The 22,235-nt window shown below is 43.1% G+C and overlaps 1 protein-coding gene across 2 annotated transcripts in view; it reads left to right on the forward strand.

Moving 5' to 3' along the window:
• The first annotated feature begins 11,873 nt into the window (after positions 1–11,873).
• Positions 11,874–22,235, forward strand: part of CPNE4 (copine 4) — a 664,107-nt gene continuing 653,745 nt past the window's right edge. The window contains exon 1 of one of the 2 annotated variants that reach the window (XM_061421414.1): positions 11,874–12,003. In XM_061421414.1, coding sequence (XP_061277398.1) covers positions 11,951–12,003 — 53 coding nt within the window. In that variant the 5' untranslated portion in view covers positions 11,874–11,950. Of the gene's footprint in view, positions 12,004–14,454; positions 14,818–22,235 lie in introns of those variants that run through there. The other variant, XM_061421424.1, reaches the window with a different exon arrangement.

Consider the following 22,235-nt stretch of genomic DNA (forward strand, 5'->3'; position numbering starts at 1 on the left):
GCACCAATTCTTTGGCGCTCAGCCTTCTTCACAGTCCAACTCTTACATCCATACATGACCACAGGAAAAAACCATAGCCTTGACTAGACGAACCTTTGTTGGCAAAGTAATGTCTCTGCTTTTGAATATGCTATCTAGGTTGGTCATAACTTTCCTTCCAAGGAGTAAGTGTCTTTAAATTTCATGGCTGAAATCACCATCTTCAGTGATTTTGGAGCCCCCCAAAATAAAGTCTGACACTGTTTCCACTGTTTCCCCATCTATATCCCATGAAGTGGTGGGACCGGATGCCATGATCTTCATTTTCTGAATGTTGAGCTTTAAGCCAACTTTTTCACTCTCCACTTTCACTTTCATCAAGAGGCTCTTTAGTTCCTCTTCACTTTCTGCCATAAGGGTGGTGTCATCTGCATATCTGAGGTTATTGATATTTCTCCCAGCAATCTTGATTCCAGCTTGTGTTTCTTCCAGCCCAGCGTTTCTCATGATGTACTCTGCATAGAAGTTAAATAAACAGGGTGACAATATACAGCCTTGATGAACTCCTTTTCCTATTTGGAACCAGTCTGTTGTCCCGTGTCCAGTTCTAACTGTTGCTTCCTGACCTGCATACAAATTTCTCAAGAGGCAGATCAGGTGGTCTGGTATTCCCATCTCCTGAAGAATTTCCCACAGTTTATTGTGATCCACACAGTCAAAGGCTTTGGCATAGTCAATAAAGCAGAAATAGATGTTTTTCTGGAACTCTCTTGCTTTTTCCATGATCCAGCAGATGTTGGCAATTTGATCTCTGGTTCCTCTGCCTTTTCTAAAACCAGCTTGAACATCAGGAAGTTCACGTTTCACACATTGCTGAAGCCTGGCTTGGAGAATTTTGAGCATTACTTTACTAGCGTGTGAGATGAGTGCAATTGTGCCATAGTTTGAGCATTCTTTGGCATTGTCTCTCTTTGGGATTGGAATGAAAACTGACCTTTTCCAGTCCTGTGGCCACTGCTGAGTTTTCCAAATTTGCTGGCATATTGAGTGCAGCGCTTTCACAGCATCATCTTTCAGGATTTGGAATAGCTCAACTGGAATTCCATCACCTCCACTAGCTTTGTTCATAGTGATGCTTTCTAAAGCCCACTTGGCTTCACATTCCAGGATGTCTGGCTCTAGGTCAGTGATCACAGCATCATGATTATCTGGGTCATGAAGATCTTTTTTGTACAGTTCTTCTGTGTATTCTTGCCATCTCTTTTTAATATCTTCTGCTTCTGTTAGGTCCATACCATTTCTGTCCTTTATCGGGCTCATCTTTGCATGAAATGTTCCTTTGGTATCTCTGATTTTCTTGAAGAGATCCCTAGTCTTTCCCATTGTATTGTTTTCCTCTATTTCTTTGCATTGATCGCTGAAGAAGGCTTTCTTATCTCTTCTTGCTATTCTTTGGAACTCTGCATTCAGATGTTTATATCTTTCCTTTTCTCCTTTGCTTTTCACTTCTCTTCTTTTCACAGCTATTTGTAAGGCCTCCCCAGGCAGCCATTTTGCTTTTTTGCATTTCTTTTCCATGGGGATGGTCTTCCTCCCTGTCTCCTGTACAATGTCACGAACCTCATGTCATAGTTCATCAGGCACTCTATCTATCAGATCTAGGCCCTTAAATCTATTTCTCACTTCCACTGTGTAATCATAAGGGATTTGATTTAGGTCATACCTGAATGGTCTAGTGGTTTTCCCTACTTTCTTCAATTTCAGTCTGAATTTGAAATGCAAATCAAAACTACAATGAGATATCACCTCACACCAGTCAGAATGGCCACCATCAAAAAATCTACAAACAATAAATGCTGAAGAGGGTATGGAGAAAAGGGAACCCTCTTGTATTACTGGTGTATGTAATGTAAGTTGATATAGCCACTATGGAAGATGGTATGGAGTTTCCTTAAAAAAAAAAAAAACTAGGAATAAAACCACCATATGACCCAGCAAACCCACTCTTAGGCATATGCACCTAGGAAACCAAAATTGAAAAAGACACATGTACCCCAATGTAGCACTATTTAAAATAGCTACAACATGGAAGCAACCTAGATGTACATCAACAGATGAATGGATAAAGAAGCTATGGTACATATGTACATAAAAGAACACATTTGAGTCAATTCTAATGAAGTGGAAGAAAATAGAGCCTGTTATAAAGAGTGAGTGAAGTCACTTAGTCGTGTCCGACTCTCCGACCCCATGGACTATACAGTCCATGGAATTCTCCAGGCCAGAATACTGAGCCTTTCCCTTCTCCAGGGGATCTTCCCAACCCAGGGATCGAACCCAGGTCTCCTGCACTGCAGGCGGATTCTTTATCAGCTGAGCCACAAGGGAAGCCCAATAATGTACTAACTCCCATTAAATTTTAATAAAGTAGAATTAACCCCCTTAAACAATGTTCTAATGTCATAGTAAGTTGGGAATTGTTGAGGCAAGCCACAAACATCAGGAAGCAAACTAAAGACAGGTGGGCATTAAAGAATTCTGATGGTCATAAGCCAATCAATATGTTAAGTAAGTCTATGCAGATGCTGAATATAAAAGTTAATATTTGGGAACTCTGGATTTTTCATGTTGTTTAGTCGCTAAGTCATGTCTGACTCTTGTGATTCCTTGGACTGTAGTCCACCAGGCTCCTCTGTCCATGGGATTTCCCAGGCAAGCCTACTGTAGTGGGTTGCCATTTCCTACTCCAATACAGAGTGAAGTAAGTCAGAAAGAGAAAAATAAATATCATTAATGCATATATATGGAATCTAGAAAAATGGTACTGATGAATTTATTTCTAAGGCAGCAATGGAGAAACAGACATAGAGAACAGATTTATGGACATGGTGGGGAGGGCAGGAGGAAGAGGGTGAGATGTATGGAAAGAGTACCATGGAAACTTACAATACCATATGTAAAATAGACAGCTGATGGGAATTTGCCATATGACTCAGGGAACTCAAACAGGGGCTTTGTAACAACCTAGAAGGGTGGGATGGGGAGGTATGGGAGGGAGATTTGGGGGGGAGGGGACATGGTGTACCTATGGATGATTATTGTTGATGCTTGACAGAAAATAGCAAAATTCTGTCAAGCAATTATCCTTGAATTAAAAAATTAATTAATTAAAAAAATAGTACAGAAATGAAAAATCAGACCCAAAAGACAGAAGTCATTCCCAAAGCCAGGAACAACCAGCAGCTGGAGCTGGTAGAGCACATTTGAAGAACTGCTTTTTAGAAATAGTTGATGAAGCCTCTGCATTTATTTTTTTAATTTTTAAAATTTATTTATTTTAATTAGAGGTTAATTACTTTACAATATTGTATTGGTTTTGCCACACATCAACATGAGCCTCTGCATATAAAATGTTAACTTTGAGTGATTATTCATCAAGAGGCTGTAGAGTTTCTGCCAATCATGATAAAGGAGCCCTACTTTGAGCACCGTTCCATCACAGAATGATGTTGCGATGGAGCTCACCAGAATTTGTATAATGTGAGACATATTGAGAGCAGATTACACAAAGAATGTATGTCCTGTGAATCATCATGAATTCATTCATGGAAAACAATGTGGTGACCAATGCAGAGTCATTTTTAGTTACAGCCTTTACACATGACTCTTCTTCTTCTTCTTCTTCTTTTTTCTTTTTAGACTTGTTATGAGGATAGATTTTCTTTTTCAAATATGTTTTATTGAAGTATATTTGATTTACAATGTGGCTTTATTTCTGCTATATAGAAAATTATTCAGTTGTAGGAGTTCAGTTCAGTTTAGTTCAGTTGCCCAGTCATGTCTGACTCTGTGGCTCCATGAACCACAGCACACCAGGCCTCCCTGTCCATCACCGACTCCTGGAGTTTACCCAAATTTGTGTCCATTGAGTCGGTGATGCCATCCAACCATCTCATCCTCTATTGTCCCCTTCTCCTCCTGCCCTCAATCTTTCACAGCATCAGGGTCTTTCCAAATTAGTCAGCTCTTATCAGGTGGCCAAAGGATTGGATTTTCAGCTTCAGCATCAGTCTTTCCAATGAACACCCAGGACTGATCTCCCTTAGGATGGACTGGTTGGATCTCCTTGCAGTCCAAGGGACTCTCAAGAGTCTTCTCCAACACCGCAGTTCAAAAGCATCAATTCTTTGGTGCTCAGCCTTCTTTATAGTCCAACTCTCACATCCACACATGACCACAGGGAAAACCATAGCCTTGACTAGACGGACCTTTGTTGACAAAGTAATGTCTCTGCTTTTTAATATGCGGTCTAGGTTGGTCATAACTTTCCTTCCAAGGAGTAAGTGTCTTTTAATTTCATGACTGCAATCACCATCTGCAGTGATTTTGGATCTCCCCAAAATAAAGTCAGCCACTATTTCCACTGTTTGCCTATCTATTTGCCATGAAGTGATGGGATCAGATGCCATGATCTTAGTTTTCTGAATGTTGAACTTTATGCCAACTTTTTTACTCTCCTCTCTCACTTTCATCAAGAGCCTCTTTAGTTCTTCACTTTCTGCCATAAGGTGGTGTCATTTGCATATATGAGGTTATTGATATTTCTCCTGGCAATCTCGATTCCAGCTTGTGTTTCATCCAGCCCAGCGTTTCTCATGATGTACTCTGCATAGAAGTTAAATAAGCAGGGTGACAATATACAGCCTTGACGTACTCCTTTTCTTATTTGGAACCAGCCTGTGGTTCCATGTCCAGTTCTAACTGTTGCTTCCTGACCTGCATGGAGGTTTCTCAAGAGGCAGGGCAGGTGGTCTGCTATTCCCATGTCTTGAAGAATTGTCCACAGTTTCTTGTGATCCACACAGTCAAAGGCTTTGGCATAGTCAAGAAAGCAGAAATAGATGTTTTTCTGGAACTCTCTTGCTTTTTCGATGATCCAGAGGATGTAGGCAATTTGATCTCTGGTTCCTCTGCCTTTTCTAAACCCAGCTTGTACAACTGGAAGTTCTCAGTTCATGTACTGTTGAAGCCTGGCTTGGAGAAGTTTGAGCATTACTTTCCTAGAGTGTGAAGTGAGTGAAGTCACTCAGTCGTGTCCAACTCTTTGCAACCCCATGGACTGTACCCCGCCAGGCTCCTCTGTCCATGGGATTCTCCAGGCAAGAATACTGGAGTGGGTTGCCATTTCCTTATCCATACTAGAGTGTGAGATGAGTGCAATTGTGTGGTAGTTTGAGCATTCTTTGGCATTGCCTTTCTTTGGGATTGGAATGAAAACTGACCTTTTCCAGTCCTGTGGCCACTGCTGCGTTTTCCAAATTTGCTGACATATTGAGTGCCACATTTTCACAGCATCATCTTTTAGGATTTGAAATAGTGCAAGTGGAATTCCATCCCCTCCACTAGCTTTGTTCGTAGTGATGCTTCCTAAGGCCCACTTGACTTCACATTCCAGGATGTCTGGCTCTAGGTCAGTGGTCACACCATAATGATTATCTGGGTTGTGAAGATCTTTTTTGTACATTGTATATACATTCTTTTGTATGTGTATACACATTCTTTTGAATATTCTTTTCCATTATGGTTTATCACAGGATATTGAATATAGTTCTCTGTGCTCTAAAGTAGGACCTTGTTGCTTATCCATTCTCTATATAATAATTTGCATCTGCAAATCCCAAATTCTCAACCCATCTATCCCTTATTGTAACCACCCCCTGCCCTTGGTAACCAGAAGTCTGTACTCTATGTCTGTGAGCACATGAACTCTTTTCTCCGTGTTGGCCACCACTTCCCCACACAACCCACTTATTTTTGGAGTGGAAAGCTTAAGCCATCAGCATTTCACATTATCCTGCTCCCTGCATTGACCCTTTGATGGTTATATGGTCTAAGTGACCCAGCAGAATAGACCTTGAAACTTTTGCTTAGTGTTTCTGGACAAAAGTGGTCCCTTACATCCTTTGAATCTGTAAATGTGTAACCTGAGCAGTTACATAATAGATTGGTTGGTAAAGAATATGCCTGCAATGCAGGAGTCCCTGGTTCAATTCCTGGGTCGGGAAGATCCCCTGGAGAAGGGAATGGCTATCTGCTTCAGTATTCTTGGGCTTCCCTTGTGGTTCAGCTAGTAAAGAGTTTGCCTGCAATGTGGGAGACCTGGGTTTGATCTCTGGGTAGGGAAGATCCCCTGGAGAAGGGAATGGCTACCCACTCCAGTATTCTTGGGCTTCCCTTCAGCTGGTAAAGAATCTGGCTGCAATGAGGGAGACCTGGGTTTGATCTCTGGGTTGGGAAGATCTCCTGGAGAAGGGAATGGCTACCCACTCCAGTATTCTAGCCTGGAGAATTCCATGGACTGTGTAGTCCATGGGGTAGCAAAGGGTCGGATATGACTGAGTGACTTTCACTTTCACTTCATTTTCTGTCAGAGCAGTAAGACAGCCAGAGTTTCTGGCTAAGAATCATCTGATTATTATCCTGCCTATTCTGTCTTCCAACTACATGAGCCAATCAATTCCTGGCTTTTTATGCTAGCTTGTGTTCCTTTTTCTAATACTTATTGCCAAAAAATATTTCAACTTTGCTTTCTTGTATATTGAGTCTGAAAAACCATGAAAACTCTTTTGAAGCTAAATCATACATAAGGAAGAATAACGACATAATTCATATATTCAATGAATATTTACTGAGAGTTTACTACATGCAAAACTCTGTGACAGCTCTAGGCATACAATGGCAAATAAAACAGACAGCATGTTAAGGGATATGAGTAGTTAAACCAGCAAATACAGTACTGAGTGGTAAATGCTGCTGCTGCTGCTGCTGCTAAGTCGCTTCAGTCATGTCTGACTCTGTGTGACCCCATAGACGGCAGCCCACCAGGCTCCTCCGTCCATGGGATTTTCCAGGCAAGAATACTGGAGTGGGTTGCCATTGCCTTCTCTGGTGGTAAATGCTATCATAGGGTAATACAGGCTACTTGTGGGAACATAATGAGACTGTGTTATCTCATTTAAGACATTCAGGGCAAGATTCTCAGCAGAAGGGAAATTTCTTCTAAGACTTAAAAAAAAATGTGTGTGTGTGAGTCTCTGTGTGCATGTGTGCTCACATTCTTCAAAGGAATTCCCACTTGAGACAATAGCATATGGGAAGAGGGAAGGCTCAGAAATAGGAGCTAAAGGACCTGAAATAAATCCAGTCTAGCTAAAGTGTGTATATCAGGAGCTGGATGAGGTCACAGTATGAGACAAGTCAGAAAAGCAGGAAAAACTGGGTCATGTAGGAACTACTTTGCCGTGTTAAGGAGTTCAGACCCTCCTGAGAACAATAGAAAAGGGCTGAAGGGTTTTAAACAGAGGAACATCATGATCTAATTCATTGTCTTGTGGAGCCAAAGAAAGAAGTAATGAACTAGAGGAATGACAAAATCAAGGCCGGACAATGAAGTTATCAAATTTTGTCACTGACCAGCAGCTGCTTGATATCCGGCTCAGGTATAGCTGCTTCCCCCTCTCAATCTCAGTCTTGCAGGGACCCTGGACCTGCACCACCAGGTAGGGCACTTGCACATCGAGCACATAGGCCTGCAGCAGTAAGTAGGCTGGTGAGCAGCCTGGCAGTGGACCCAATGAGCTTATGCTCCAGGCTCTCTTTGAGGTCTACAGAAACATCAGAAGTTCTTACTTTTGTGTTGAACTTGTCAAGGTTGGCCTGCCACAGGAGGTTCAGACTCCTGAACAGTGTGGCAGGAGCCACACTTCCCCAAGTTTATCCAAGTTTATTCAAACTTCCAGGGCTGAAGGTGTTAGAGTAGAACCCATACTGCTTCATCAGGGTATATTTATTATCATTGCCTGTCAGGGGCAATTTCCTGGGCTGCTCCAAGTCTGAGGGCATGGGTGGGGCTATAGGCGGGGTAAAGGTGGAGTCTTGGGGCCAGGGCTTGGAGGAAACTTCTCCAATCAAGAATCCGGTTCCTGAAGAATGCTTCCCAGGTTATGCTCCATGTTTCTCAGAATACACTCTTGGCCCAAAAGAGTTAGGGGAATGGGGCTATTAGGCATTAATTAAACTACTTTTATTTATGTTGTGACAGATGGAAAGTTAGAGAACATGCACAGGAGACAAAAGGAGAAAGGTTTGGAAAGAGACAAGGCACAAAGGAGGGATGAATGGCAGAGCCCCACAGGGAGAGAGAAAAGGAGTGCTGAGTAGTTACTGGCCTTGCTTTTAAGGGAGAAATAAGCCAGTTTGTCAGAAGCAAATCATTTCTCATTGTGAGGTGATTACATTTTTACATCAAGGTTAATGCATTTGTTTCAGACTATGTTATTGAAGTTAAAAAATAGCTGTCTCTCGCCCTTCTCTCCATTGAATACATCATTCTTTACAAAGGTACATATATGCACCCATGCTGTTCACTAATGGGAGAAAGCTAGGGAAGGAACTCTAGTTTTATCACATTCAAGTAACTGTGACACTTGGTTGTGCTGGTTTTTATTCTTGTTTTCATTCCATGGGCAGGGGTTCAGTAGAGGCCTTGGATTTATTTAGTTCTTGGGTTGACTCCTGACTTTCCCCACTTATTAACTGTGTGGCCTTGGAGACCTTATTCAATCTTTCTATGCCTCAGTTTTCTTTTAACTTAAAAAGAAATTTGACTTAACTTAAATTAATTTAACTTAATTTAACTTAAAAAAAAATCCTCTTGTACTTTTGATATATAACGAACTACTTTCAAAACTCAGTGGCTTAAACTATGAAGCATTTATCAGCTCAATCTTTTGCCCAGGCTCAGTTGTTGATGGCATGACTGATTCCTGTGTCTACAGCCAATCAAGGACTGTCTGAGAGCCAGTTTGCTGATCTTGCCCAGGTCGTCTCACATGTCTGGTCTTCAATTGCAGTAGCTCATCTCCACTGATCTGTTAATCACCCTCCAATAGGATGGACCAGACTTTTCCTGGTAACTGAGTGGAAATATGCCAGTCTTTTTAGAAGTCTAGGCTCAGAGCTGGCACCAAACTTCTGCAGCTTTCTCTTGAACACAAGGTCAACTTAGATTTAAAACATTTAAACCTCCCTACTCAATTGGAGGAGTTGTAAAGCCACCTGGCAAGGGACAGATCCATATATATCCACATATTTATTTGCATATATATATATATATATGAAGGGGAAGAATAGTGATCATTTTTTGGAATCTCTCACTCTGTTACCCTGCACTGTTGGGAACAATCAATGAGAACACATCTGAAGAGGCCTAGTACAGTGCCTGGTTTTCAGATGCTCTGCTGCTGCTGCTACTGCTGCTAAGTCACTTCAGTCGTGTCCGACTCTGTGCGACCCCATAGACGGCAGCCCGCCAGGCTTCCCCGTCCCTGGGATTTTCCAGGCAAGAACACTGGAGTGGGTTGCCATTTCCTTCTCCAAGGCATGAAAGTGAAAAGTGAAAGTGAAGTCGCTCAGTTGTGTCCGACTCTAGTGACCCCATGGACTGCAGCCTACCAGGCTCCTCCGTCCATGGGATTTTCCAGGCAAAAGTACTGGAGTGGGGTGCCATTGCCTTCTCCGTTCAGATGCTCAGGACCTGCTAATATCTCTCTTTCCATAAATACCAACAGCAAGATCAGACACAATGGAGATCACCCTGCTGCATGCTGCTACCAGAAGAGGTGATAGAAACAAAACAGATAAACTTTTTAGTATAGGCCTCAGCATTACTTATGCCTCTCCCAATAGGCAAGTGTTTTTAAAAAAGATTTTCAAAAGAACAAAATTACAGGCCTCACTTTTAGAAGAAAGAGGCAGTGTGGTCTTTCTCTGGCTCATCTTCCCTTTTCCTCCAAGAACACCCGCAGAATGATAGGATTTCACCTTCTCTTCTCTGGAGGAACAATGTGTTATTTTGGTCTGCCTTTGATCACCAGTGATTCACTTTAAAGGCAGTGCTGCTGGGAAAATGCAGAAAGCAGAGTTGCAATCAGGAAAATGACTATGTACAAATGACATCCTCTGACTTTCTGTCCTTGTTTCACAGGCGTTTTTTTTTTTTTTTCCTGGTCACTTCTTAATTCCTTTGTCCTATGAGAACCAATCAGGCTAGGAGAGTTGGGCTGGTTCCTAATTCTTTGGCCATTCTCATCAATATTCTCTCTGAGTTCTGTGGAGAAACCTGGGAAATGTCTTCCTGTGGAATCTGCCAAGGAGACATTTGACTTGAAGATGCCAAGTAGATAAAGTAAGGTTTTTGCTGACAAAGTAGGCAAAAATGATGCCTTAAGTTAAATAACCATTATTTTCACAAAATTTATCCAGAGCATGAAAATTTTGCAAAGGCTTAACTTCAACTAGTCTAACTTTATCTTAAGGAGACAAGTGGAAAAGTTGTGTATTTTTTTAAAAATAGACTTTTAATTGGGGATAATTTTAGATTTATGGAAAAGTTATAAAGAACAGTACAGAGAATTTCCATACAGTTATCACCCATTTTCCCCTAGTGCTAACAGATCATGTATATTACCATAGGACATTTGTCAAAACTAAGAAATCAACACTGGTGCATTACTATTAGGTAGACTCTAGACTGTATTTCACCAGTTTTCCCATTACATTCTAGGCAAGTAGCTGTCTCTACAACATAGTGATAGTTGCATACTGACACTCCTTAAACCCAAAGGAATGGAGTCTTCATGTACTTATCACTCTGGAGTGGTGTAGCAGAGCAGACATGATATTGCTGAAAAGCAGAATCCCAGAACTGAAGATCAATTCAAATATCTTCCTTTTACAATGAGGAAACTGAGAGCCTGACCAAGAGGCCTAATTAAATGCAAACTCAAACTATTTTATATATAGGATGAATAAATAACAAGGTCCTACTATAGCACACAGGAAACTGCAGTCAATATCCTATGATAAACCATAATGGAAAAGTATATGAAAAAAACATAGATGAATCACTTTGCTGTACAGCAGAAACTAACACAACACTGTAAATCAACTAAACTTCAATAAAGTACATTTTAAAAAAGAGAGAAATGGGATAATCTGCTCTGAAACAATAGAAAGATAATTTAGTGTTTTTAAAGTGTCACCCATGGTAAAATATAAAATCCCAGAAAGAAAATGCTCTCTGCCAATGATTTTTAAAAAGCAATTAAGAGCTAAAGGGATTCTGATGCCACCTATTGGTAGACAAAAGAATAGGGCACTCCTTCATGCCTGGGAGATTGTGACTGGTGGATAGGTGCCTGAGGTCTTCATCTTGATACAAGGTTGGAATGTGCGTATCAGTTCTCTATTGACTCTCAGCATCTTAGAAGGACTTTCTTAGAGCATTCCTCTCTGCTTTCCAGTAACACAACCCATTTCAGGCATATATAGAAACACCAGAGGAAGACATATCAGTCAATTCTCAAAATCACCTAAATAGAAAAAAGAACACATTTTATATATATAAATAACCCTAGGGGGAGGAATGCAAGATTCTTTTCTGATCCAAAGTCTCCAAAATAAGTCCTGTTATTTATAGCAGTCTCTTTGACTGGTTGAGGATGTAAAAAAGAAAAGATAAGAAAGAAAGAAAAAACGAAAATCGGAATTCAATTTCAAAACAAAATGCTCACCCTGACTCATTCAGGGAAGAATCCAAGGTTTTCAATACAGGGCACTGATTCTCTGTCTGTTTTTCCCCTTCATCATCTGTCACCCTTAAAAAAATGGGATCAATTGCATTGGTAAGAATCCCCATTTTTTTCATTTCCTGGCTTCATTCCAGTATTGCACTTGTCACACTGATGGGAGGGGTGCCTTTCATACCGGCATAGGACAGTAAGCAAATGCCTCCCCTTCTGTTATCAAACAGACCCAGTGAGAGGATCTGCACAGAACTGGAGGCTCCTTTTGCGGCTTGGGAATGCCAGTGGTGCTGTGACCTTGTGGCTTTCTTTAGATCGTTTTAACTATGTCTGTAGAGCCCAGCAGCTCAGAATCCATGAAGAGGAGAGTTGGAAGGCGGTGAGTGATACAGATCGGGGGTTTTGATGTAACAGTTGTTGAAGGGACTCCAGCGAACTTGTAGTGACTGTGACCTGAGTTCATGAGCTGGTTATAGATCTTCATTTGTAGAGATGGGCTGGACTGTTAGTTTCATGGGTAAGGTGGAAGAGAATTTTGCTTTCTGTGCCTGGCAGAGAGCCTCTTTGAATTTACCTTCAGTGTAATTTTTTTCCTTGAGAAAAATAAAATCCAAATTTCTGGCATAGAGTTGCACGTGTGTTCTGCACACTGGTTTGCAGGCAATGGTTTCTAATTAGGGAGCTGAAGCCTGCTGGCAGAGGAAACCATATTTGTCACAAGTAGTGGCGCTGTGTTCAGTTTGTGTGTTTGTGCCTTTAGCACAGGGACTAACAATGGTTATACTGGACTCTCTCTGTGGTTCTGTCTGTAATTTGCCCTGTGGTTCCTGGGTATGTCATTTTTAGTTGTGCTTTCAGAGCCTGCTTCCATCAACACTATGTTCTCTGGTCTGTGCATTCTGAACACCCAAACCCTGGGCTTTTTGTAAAGATAATAAAATCTATGTGGGCAATTGGTGATGGTCAATAGAGTAGCTTACAGATTGCCTGGAAATAGTACATGATCAACATACCTTAATGCCTTTTCTCTCATCTTAATTCCTTTTCCTATAAGATGCTTGTGCTTAATAAACTCCAAGGCATTTTTGTAAATTTAACAAATGTTTATTGACTATCTGCTAAGTGACAGATATTGTAATGGCATCAGGGTTGTGATCACAAGACAACAAAACAGACTATCACTTGCTTTCATGGGACTTAGATTTCAGAGGACACAACCAACATGCAAGGAAATACATAATCACTTTCCTTTTTCATTCCCTCATTTTTGCAAATTCAATCCAGCTCAACTTCATCTCCAAGGCTACTTCTTTATTAAACTGGAAAGGAATATTTTCTTACTTAGTATTTCCACATTCAGTAAACATATGCTGACTTTGCCTGCACAGCATCTATTCCTCATTTTCTTGTAGTATGACAATGAATTTCCTTTAGGGAACCATCCTGTGTCTCATGCTCAGTTGCTGTGGATCAGGCGGAGCTCCACTTCGGCTCTAGAAGTGCAGCAGAGCGCAGTGAATGCTCCCCAGCTCTGTGGAAGGCCGTAGCATCAAGGGAATCCTGTGAAGCCACAATGATTGACTTGTGCTTAACCACCTGATCCAAGTTTCTCCAATCAAAGTGAATCAAAGGCAATTACTATACAGACAAGCTCCCTAAGTTGTGGCTGAAGGTCTCCAGACCTTAAAAATGGCATACGTGAGAGGTAACCTGGGGGAAGAGAAATATTATATTTTTCTTTCTGAAGTCTCTTCCTCTGCCTCTCAAAGATCTTTCTAATTGGCTCTACAGAACCATGAGTGAGGTACCTGTTCCTCATCCAGTTATTTCTTTTCCAGCCTTTGAAATTTAGAACACTGTGGTTGGTAAAAGTCTTTGGCTGATAACCTCTTTAAATAAAGAGAGGTCTTGTTAGACGTGCCTTCAGAAGATGGGGAGGAAGACGCAGCTATGTCCCTGTCTCCCTGTCCACATTGTGTGTAATATCCTCCATGTCATCCCAAATCGGACAGAAACAAATTTTTCTAAACCTTATGAATTCTGAAGTCCAATGTGTAGTTCTGACAATACCTTCTATGCTGAGAGAACGTAACTGTCTAGTTTATCTACAATTGTGGAAACAATCAAGAGCAGCTCACAGTATACACCTGAAGCACTCACTCACTTGCCTGAATTTGACCTTCGTTTGGAGCAGAAAAGTCAATAGTTACACTTTCTTTCTAAAGTGCTTCATAACATGTGGTCATGGTTGACCTCTTAACATAAGATGGCATGTTTATACTTATTTTTAAGCAGTGGTATTCCCCAAGCATTTCTTTATCTTATATTATTTGTAAAATGGATGTATTCCCGAAGATATTATGAGATGAAAAAGAGCCTCAATGTCCATTCATTTATTCATGCATTTATTTACTAAAAAATAACTACCAGGCTCCTACCATATGCCAAGCAGTCTTGTAGACATAGAGGATTCAGAGATGAGCGATCTCGTCACCGCTTTTGGTGGCAGTTGAGCATCCATCCAAGAAGTTTCCAGGAATGTGTGCAAAAAGTAGCATCACTGCTACCTCTTTCCAGATATTTCCGATTTCCTCTGAAATGAAGAGGAGGTCTCTAGGGTAACTTGACCCCAGGATTCCGAGGTGAGCGACTGGGCCTCTCGTGGAGCTAGGGCTGCAGCTGCCACCAGTGTGACCGCTATCCAGGACTCAACAGCTGTTCAGGATCCGCTCCCGGAGGGCGGGGCAGCGCCCTCGGCTCCCGGCCGCGCCCTCCTCCGAGGCCCCCAGGGGGCGCTCGCTCCCAGGCCTCAGAGCCGGCAGCGCGCGGGCGGTGGGGCCCGCGGGTTTCGTCAGAAGGTGGAAGCTCTCTGCCGAGCCGTAGTTCCCCGCCGCGGGGTCGCGCCCTGCTTCCTCCCTCCCGCTCCGCCCCCCTCCCCAGCGCCCCACCCCTCTCCCGGGGTGAGCGAGGGCCGAGCGGCTCCGCCCCCGCCCCCGGCATGGAGCCCGGGTCCCCGCGCAGCCCGAACTCCCAGCTCGGCGCCTCTTCGTTCAGCGGTTGCTGAGCTGCCTAAGAGCCTGAGGGGAGGGCGGCACGACCCCCGGAGCCCGACCGCGTCCCCGCCCCCGGCCGCACCGCAGCTGCGTTCAGGTCGCCCGCCGAAGCCCAGTCCGCCTTCGGGGGCCCGCGCCAGGTAAGTTGGTCGGGACCCTGCACCGCGTACCGGGCTGCGGCCGGAGACCAACTTTTGAGGTGCGGGGCTTCACTCCGAGCCGGCGCTGCTGTCTAGGAAGAGCTGCGCGCAGCGTCTTGGTCCAGGGGAACTTCGGTCCCTCCCCTCGCCCCTCTCCTCCGCCCGGCAGGCTCGGCTGGTGGAGGTTGGGGAGGGGGTAGATCTGCTAGTCCAGAGGGAATCGGGACCTGGCGGCGCAGAATCTATCCTCCTGACGGCGGGAAAGCGAGGAGGATGGGGTTGGGGGTTGTGCGGGGTCCCGGGGCTGGAGCGCCGCGGTGAGGCTCAGCTTCTCAGCCTCCTAACCTCCCCTCCTCCTCCCTACCCGCCTTACGATAGGGTGCGATAATACTTAATTGTATTTCGGGCTCTCTGGCTTAAAACTCATCCTTGGTCCTCAGCTTCCTTGATTCAGCCACGTCCCTCTGCACTCCCTCCTCTATTAAATAAAGTACCATGGGGAGGGAACGGGGTTGGGACTGAGGGACCTCAGAAGCGCTGGCCGCAGCCCACTAAAGAGGTCGGGACCAAAGCGGTCACAGAAGCCCAAGGACCCTTAGGGTGAAATTGAAGGGGACAGTTAGGAGTTGGTACCTGCGGGGTCAAGTGTGTAATGATCACCGTCGTTTGGGGAGGAGGCTGACGTCTGAAAAGTGCTGTTAGGAAGATCCATTCCTCCCTCGCCTTGAAGGACGAGGGTGGGCTTTAAAGGTTTCAGTTCCCCCACGCTTCCTCCAGGTCCCACTGCTCCTCTAGCGGCCTTGGAAGCCTGACTTCCAGCCTCCGAACTTGCCAGGCTCCCGGAAGAATCCAGGTTGAAGAGATGGTCCCTAGGGGCTCGAGCTTAAAAAGTGTTGCTCCCGGGGTACTGGAGGTGGAGGGAGGAAGGGCGAATGGTAGAGCGGTGGTGTACTGAGGGATAAGTGTCCCGGGAGACTTTAAGAGAGAAATACCCTCCACCCACGCCCCCCTGCAACTGACCCATTGATACCAGAGAATTTTAATGCCTTTTGGAGCTGATGCTTCTGCTTCTTTCCTCCTGTATTCAAAACTATGCAGAACCAGCTCCTCATCCTCTTGCTGCTTTGCCAGGATTTTTAAAGCACTGCTGTGGCTCACTTGGTTTTTGGTTCCCTAACCAGGAGTTTTGAGCTGTCCAAGGTATTTTAAAGTGTTCTCCTGAAACTGATACTAAACCCTATTCTTTTGGAAAAGCTACCTTCACTTCAGAGGAGATGTGCTTTTCTCCCCATTCTTTCTCTTTATTGCCCTCTTAACAATCTCTGTTCTCAAAAAACAAACAAACAAACAAACAAACAAAAAACAACCAATCTCTGTTCTCAAGGACCGGTTTTGTGTTTTACTTTTTTGCTTTATGTTAAAACAACCGTCCCCCCTGCGCTTTCCCACTCCCCCCACCCCTGGAAGAAAAAAAAAAAAAACTTTCCTAGAACACAGGTGTTTCAAATCCATGCCATTGTTTTGTACTTCTTGTACACTGGTTGAAAAGACCCTGATGCTGGGAAAGATTGAAGGCGGGAGGAGAAGGAGATGACAGAGGATGAGATGGTTGGATGGCATCACCAACTCAATGGACATGAGTTTGAGTAGGCTCTGGGAGTTGGTATGGACAGGGAAGCCTGGTATGCTGCAGTCCGTGGGGTCACAAAGAGTCGGACATGACTGAGCGACTGAACTGACTGACTGGTTATGCTTCATAACGATCCCCTCAAAAGCCAGAGGCAAACAACTTTGCTTACTTCATTTGATGTTCTTCAAGCTTAGGAAGGTTCTGTTTTTATTACCCAGCAGATAAGACAGAGCTCTGGATGGCTGTGGTTGTGATTGGATAACTTCTGATGTTTTCATTTCCCTTACTAAACTTCTGCTTCTAGGTTAAATTCATTTTATTATCAGTCCATTTTTAAAGAAAGACTGACAAAGTTACTCTAATAGATAGGTCTGAGTTCAGAGCAGATGAAAGGTACCTACATGTAGAGAGGTGGATAAAAATAGGTTTGGCAAGTCCAGCCAGGACACTTGTGTTCATTGTGCATATTAATAAAGGCCAGGATCTCCTCATTTATCTCTGGAGGGAACTTCTGAGGATTTTATAGGACCAAACTCAAACCACATGAAAACTAGGTGATTTCCCTTAAGCATTACATAGAAGGAAGTATCCCTCCATAGTGGGAGTGGCTGTTGAATCCTGGGCTGGTTTTAACTGGTTCAATGAGAAGTTGTTTAGTCACTAAGTTGTGTCTGACTCTTTTGCAATCCCATGGACTTAGCCTGCCAGGCTCCTCTATCCATGGGATTTCCCAGGCAAGAATACTGGAGTGGGTTACCATTTCCTTCTTCAGGGGATCTTCCCAACGCAGGGATTGAAACCTCATCCCTTAAGTCGCCTGCATTGGTAGGTGGCTTCTTTATTACCAAGCCACCAGGAAAACCATCAATCAGAAGAGCTTTCCTATAATGGAACCAAAGGTCTGCTAATGTGTTACCCTGTGAAAAGGTTCACGGACGTCAAACCTATACCATTCCTGTGAGTGCTCATCCTGGCATAATTTATTGGGAGCAGTGAGTTTCCCAGCATAAGACAAGCAGTTTCCTACAGTTTCTGAATATCTCTTTAAAAATAGTTGCTCTGAGATTTGTGTGTTTCTTTTTATTGATTTATTTATTTTTAAATTGAAGGATAATTACTTTACAGAATTTTGTTGGTTTCTGCCAAACATCAACATGAATCAGCCATATGTCCCCACTCTCTTGAACCTCCCTCCCATCACCCTCCCCATCCCACCCCTCTAGGTTGTTACAGACTTCCTGTTTATCTTCAGGTCTCTGGTAGTAGCATGGCATTTTGCTTGAATCACTGATTTGTCTTAAGGAGACCCTGCTTCTGGAAGTTCTGATTTAAAAATGCCTTATCCGACAGGTTTCTTGATCTGCATGTGGGCATCTGATTTTAAAATATTGTACTTTAGTTAGTGGGAAGCAAAGTTGTTATCTGTTTCCAGAGTAGTTTTATGTAGTATTGCAGGAAATAGAGGCTGTATCCTTCTCATTATCCAATGATTGAGTCCACTATCATGACTGAAAACCTTTAGATTCTACTAGCTAGAAGGAATCACAGAGGGGGAAAAAATAGGTCAATGGTGAAATCTTTATTCTCATCTATATTGGAATCTTTTGAAACTCAGCTGAAGATATTTATAGAGTTTGCACCATGCATCTTCTCTTTGCAAGTTTTCTGAAATATAATACACTGGACCTTTAACCACCTTTATTCACATAAAGAAAGGATTTTTCCATTTGGAGGTAAACACATTGGTGGTTAGTAGTTAATATTGTGTATAATCAGTGTCCCATACTTTCACAGGGGCCTCAATCCAGAAGAAAAATATAAGAGAACTCTGGTGGTACCAGCCTCACTGGTTGAGAGAAAGTCTCTAAACCAGTTTGGAAAGTCACTTCACAAATCTTTGTATTTTTAAATCAGAGATGTGACCAGAGGATCTGTATTTCATGCATTTTGAAAAGGGGCTGAATTTATTCTCTATATTTACTTTTTCCATTTTTGTCATGTTAATATTTAATAAAAAGAAACAACAACAACAAAACAGAAAACAAAAGCTTCTTTGGATCCCTGCAGTAACCCAAAGTCATATTTCCTTGGCAACAGTAGCCAGTATATTGGAGTCACAAAATATCTATCAATAAAGAAAAGTTTCAATGCACTTAAAATGTCACATAGTTCAAGACCATCCTGCTGCTGCTGCTAAGTCACTTCAGTCGTGTCCGACTCTGTGTGACCCCATAGATGGCAGCCACCAGGCTCCCCCGTCCCTGGGATTCTCCAGGCAAGAACACTGGAGTGGGTTGCCATTTCCTTCTCCAATGCAAAACCATCCTATAGTGCATTAAAACTGACCTGCCAGTATATGATAATAGAGTTGCCTTTAACTTTGCCTTTCTTCTGATTGAATGTAGATAGTAAAGACAGATTATAGAACTTTTAATTCTTTTTAGCATGTTCTAAAAATTCTAGAATGGTCTTTCTTTTGAGGAAGCATGTTATCAAAATTAAGGGGGCTGGAGTAACATATCCTTTTTTTGAGTGAGAAGTTCTTGTGGAGGTTGGTAAAATCAAGCCCAATCAATGGGTCAGGCAAAATGTTATATTTTCTGTGTTATTTGAAATAGACAATATATAGTAGAACCTCAGTTAGCATTAAATTCAACCAATCTGCTAAAACTTGTGACTGCAGAGTAAAAACATAGTAATGCCTACATATACTTTTAGTCTTTTCTGTACTAGAAATCACATTTATGTGGGAGCTTTCTGCTACGAACTACTAAATATATATGACATATAGTATATGTTTTCCCTAAGTTAACAAATGCTGGGAAGTCTTTTCTTTGGAGTTGTAGTCTTGGGAAAGCGAAAGCATCTTGAGAACCACTAGCTTTTGAACTGAGTAAACAGAGAAGGACTGAAGGCAAGTCTTGAAGAGTGGAAGGTGATAAGGATGACTTATTTGGGAAGGTTTATCCTTGTTCTGTGATTTTGGTGCCCTTGTATGGGTGGAGGAGCCCCTCTAAGCTGGGCTGTGGTGGGCTTATCTCTGAACTGTGAACAACAATTATATCACTTTGACTCTTTGACTGTCAGAACCAGAAGAGAGCTTAGGGATCATCTATTGACTCCAGCTGTTTAATTTGACAGATGTGGGAACTGAGCCTCAGAGAGATGACATGCTCAAGATCAGGGAACTCACTAAGCAACCCTCTTGATTACTAAGCAAGTCTCTTGATTCTGAGAAGAGACTCACATTCCCTGGAGATAATTGCTGTGGTTGTGGCCATGGGTACTGATGATCTTGACCAAGTCCAAGTCGGGGATGATGGTGGGGGAAGGGCTCTCCTACTGTCATTGGCTGTCTTGAGTCTTAATATTTTGCTCTCTCTTGGAGCCAGTGCAATATTTACCCAATAGATGTGATTCAATTTGAACAAAGTCATTGTCTGCAGCCATCCCTGTTAATGTGCATGTTTGTGAAGAATTGCTCATGCTCAGTCCTAACTGTCTATTTTAAATGTCACAATTGAGTCAATAAAGTAAATAGAGATTTTATGTGTATCCAGTTTAAGAAAATCCACAGGGGAATCCTTTATTCTGTCTTAAATGAAAGATCCATTCAAAAAGAACAAACTTTCTAAAATGTTGCTTTTCCATCTCTGGCTCAGAACATCATATTGCTGACTTTCTTCTGACTTAGAAAACTAGAGCTGCTGCTTCAAACATTAGGAGGAAAATGTAGTACTTAAGGTTAATTCTAGAAGCAACCTTCTCAGGTTTAAGGTGTATTGACTAAAAAAGCTTCCTTCTTCAAGAGATGCTAACCTCTGTAGGGCACTTCCTTGGAGAAGAGGACCAAAATCAGGAGGGCTAGTGCCCAAGGCGAGTGCATCCCCAGACCTGAAGAGGGAGGAAGGAGGAAGGGCTGAGAGATGGCATTAGAGCGGACCGCCGCTAGAGGGCGCCGGAGCACCAGCGGAGCCCTCCTGCAGCTCCCAGGCCGGACCTCCTGGCTGGGAGCTGGGGTTGGAGATGGGGGTGACAGAACCCCAAGGAGATGCCCAGAGGAGAGGGGTTGGTTACGGGACACCTCTGACTCTCTGGCTCAAACCGCCTTGCTTCACAGAGGAGACAGAGATCTGCTTTCAGTATAGCCTGGTTGGGTCCTAGTGCCTGAATACCTGACACGCTGTCTACAGCCTCACAGCCCTTTGTTTCTCTGGAGGCAGGACTCCAGACCCAGAAATGCCTGACTCGAATCTCGGGCTTGCAGGTTTGCAAGCTGCAGGCCTGCTTGTGGTGGTGAATGTGGAGTGTGTAGAAGTGGGCTTTCAGTGCGCAGGCTGTGCTCATCCCTGAACTTTCTCTTGAGAGTTCTCCCTAAACTTCCTTCTTCCCTTTCCATTTGAGCCTTTTCCTCCTGTCCCCATACCCCTCTCTTCAGCAGAAGGGTCTCACGCATCCATCTGTCGAACAATCGCTGAACACAGCCTCTATGCTCTAGGCTGAGTTAGGTACTGGAATCAGTCAATATGGAGTTCCCCTGGTTTGGAGTTGTGGCCTGAGGGGCAGATGGTGATTATGAGAGAGAGATGAATAACCATGTGGGTTGAAAGAGACTGAGTCATTTGCTTTGTCTCAGAGACCCTGGGAAATGGTCTCTCAAGTTCTTTACACTCATGTTTTTTCACCTCCCTACATTTTAAGGAATCTGTTGTATAGAGGGTAGTTCTGAGGAAGGGAAAAGGGGATGAAATCTCTCTCAGCATGTGCTTTGGTTTATATGTATATTTAACTGTGCTAATAGAGGTTCTTAAGTCCAACCAACTTGTACTACTGCCCTCTATGTGTTGTTTTCGTGAATATCATTAAGATAAATGCCTATATAATTGACTTAATTTCACTTAAGCAGAAAAATGATTTTTAAAGGAAAGAGAAATATAACAGCAAAATCCTTACTTCTAAAGGTTGGGTCTGAAACAACCTAAATCAGGGTTCTGTTTTTCAAGTATTACAGATGTGGCCAATACAAATAACAAAAATGAAAAATAACGAGGGCAGGAGAATGGTTGAAAGAAATACTTTATCATTAAAGTGAGAGAACACTTTATTAGTAAGCACTGGGGAAAACTGTTTATTAGTAGGCACTGGGGACAGAGGATGCCTGATTTGATGTCTTTGTTTTATTTGTGCAGTTATTTCAATGAGTCACTTGAAGGCAATATGGGGAAACAAGGTTTGTGCTGGAGGTGGTGGGGTTTTTTAAATTTAACTTTTATTTTATTTATTTTTGGCTGTGCTTGGCCTTCCGTGCTGCACGAGGGCTTTCTCTAGCTGTGGCAGGTGAGGGCCACTCTAGCTGGGGTGTGCAGTCTTCTCCCGTGGTGGCTCCTCTTGCTGTGGAGCACCGGCTTTCGGTGCACAGGCTTCCGTGGTTGGAGGTCTCGGGCTCTACAGAGTGCAGGCTCAGTAGCTGTGGCGCATGGGCCTAACTGTTCTGCAGCACGTGGAATCGAATCCAGTGTATGGGCAGGTGTGTTCTTAACTATTGACCCGCCAGCGAAGTTTGAGATGGTGTCCATATGAAACCAGGGATGGCCAGCTGGGCCAGGTGAGTTAAGTTTACTTGGCCAGGTAGATAGCAGCGCTCCGGGAAAACCAGGGTTGTCATTCTTCTGCTGGTGCCCTGTAGGTTCTGTGACTTGATTGATTGTGAATTATGTTGGTGGGAAGGCCTGACCAGAGAAAAAGGGTGGAAACAGTTGATTTGGGGAGCAGCTAACAACATTCATCA

Source organism: Bos javanicus, chromosome 1 (genome assembly GCF_032452875.1).
Source record: "Bos javanicus breed banteng chromosome 1, ARS-OSU_banteng_1.0, whole genome shotgun sequence".
Taxonomy (NCBI): Eukaryota; Metazoa; Chordata; class Mammalia; order Artiodactyla; family Bovidae; genus Bos; species Bos javanicus.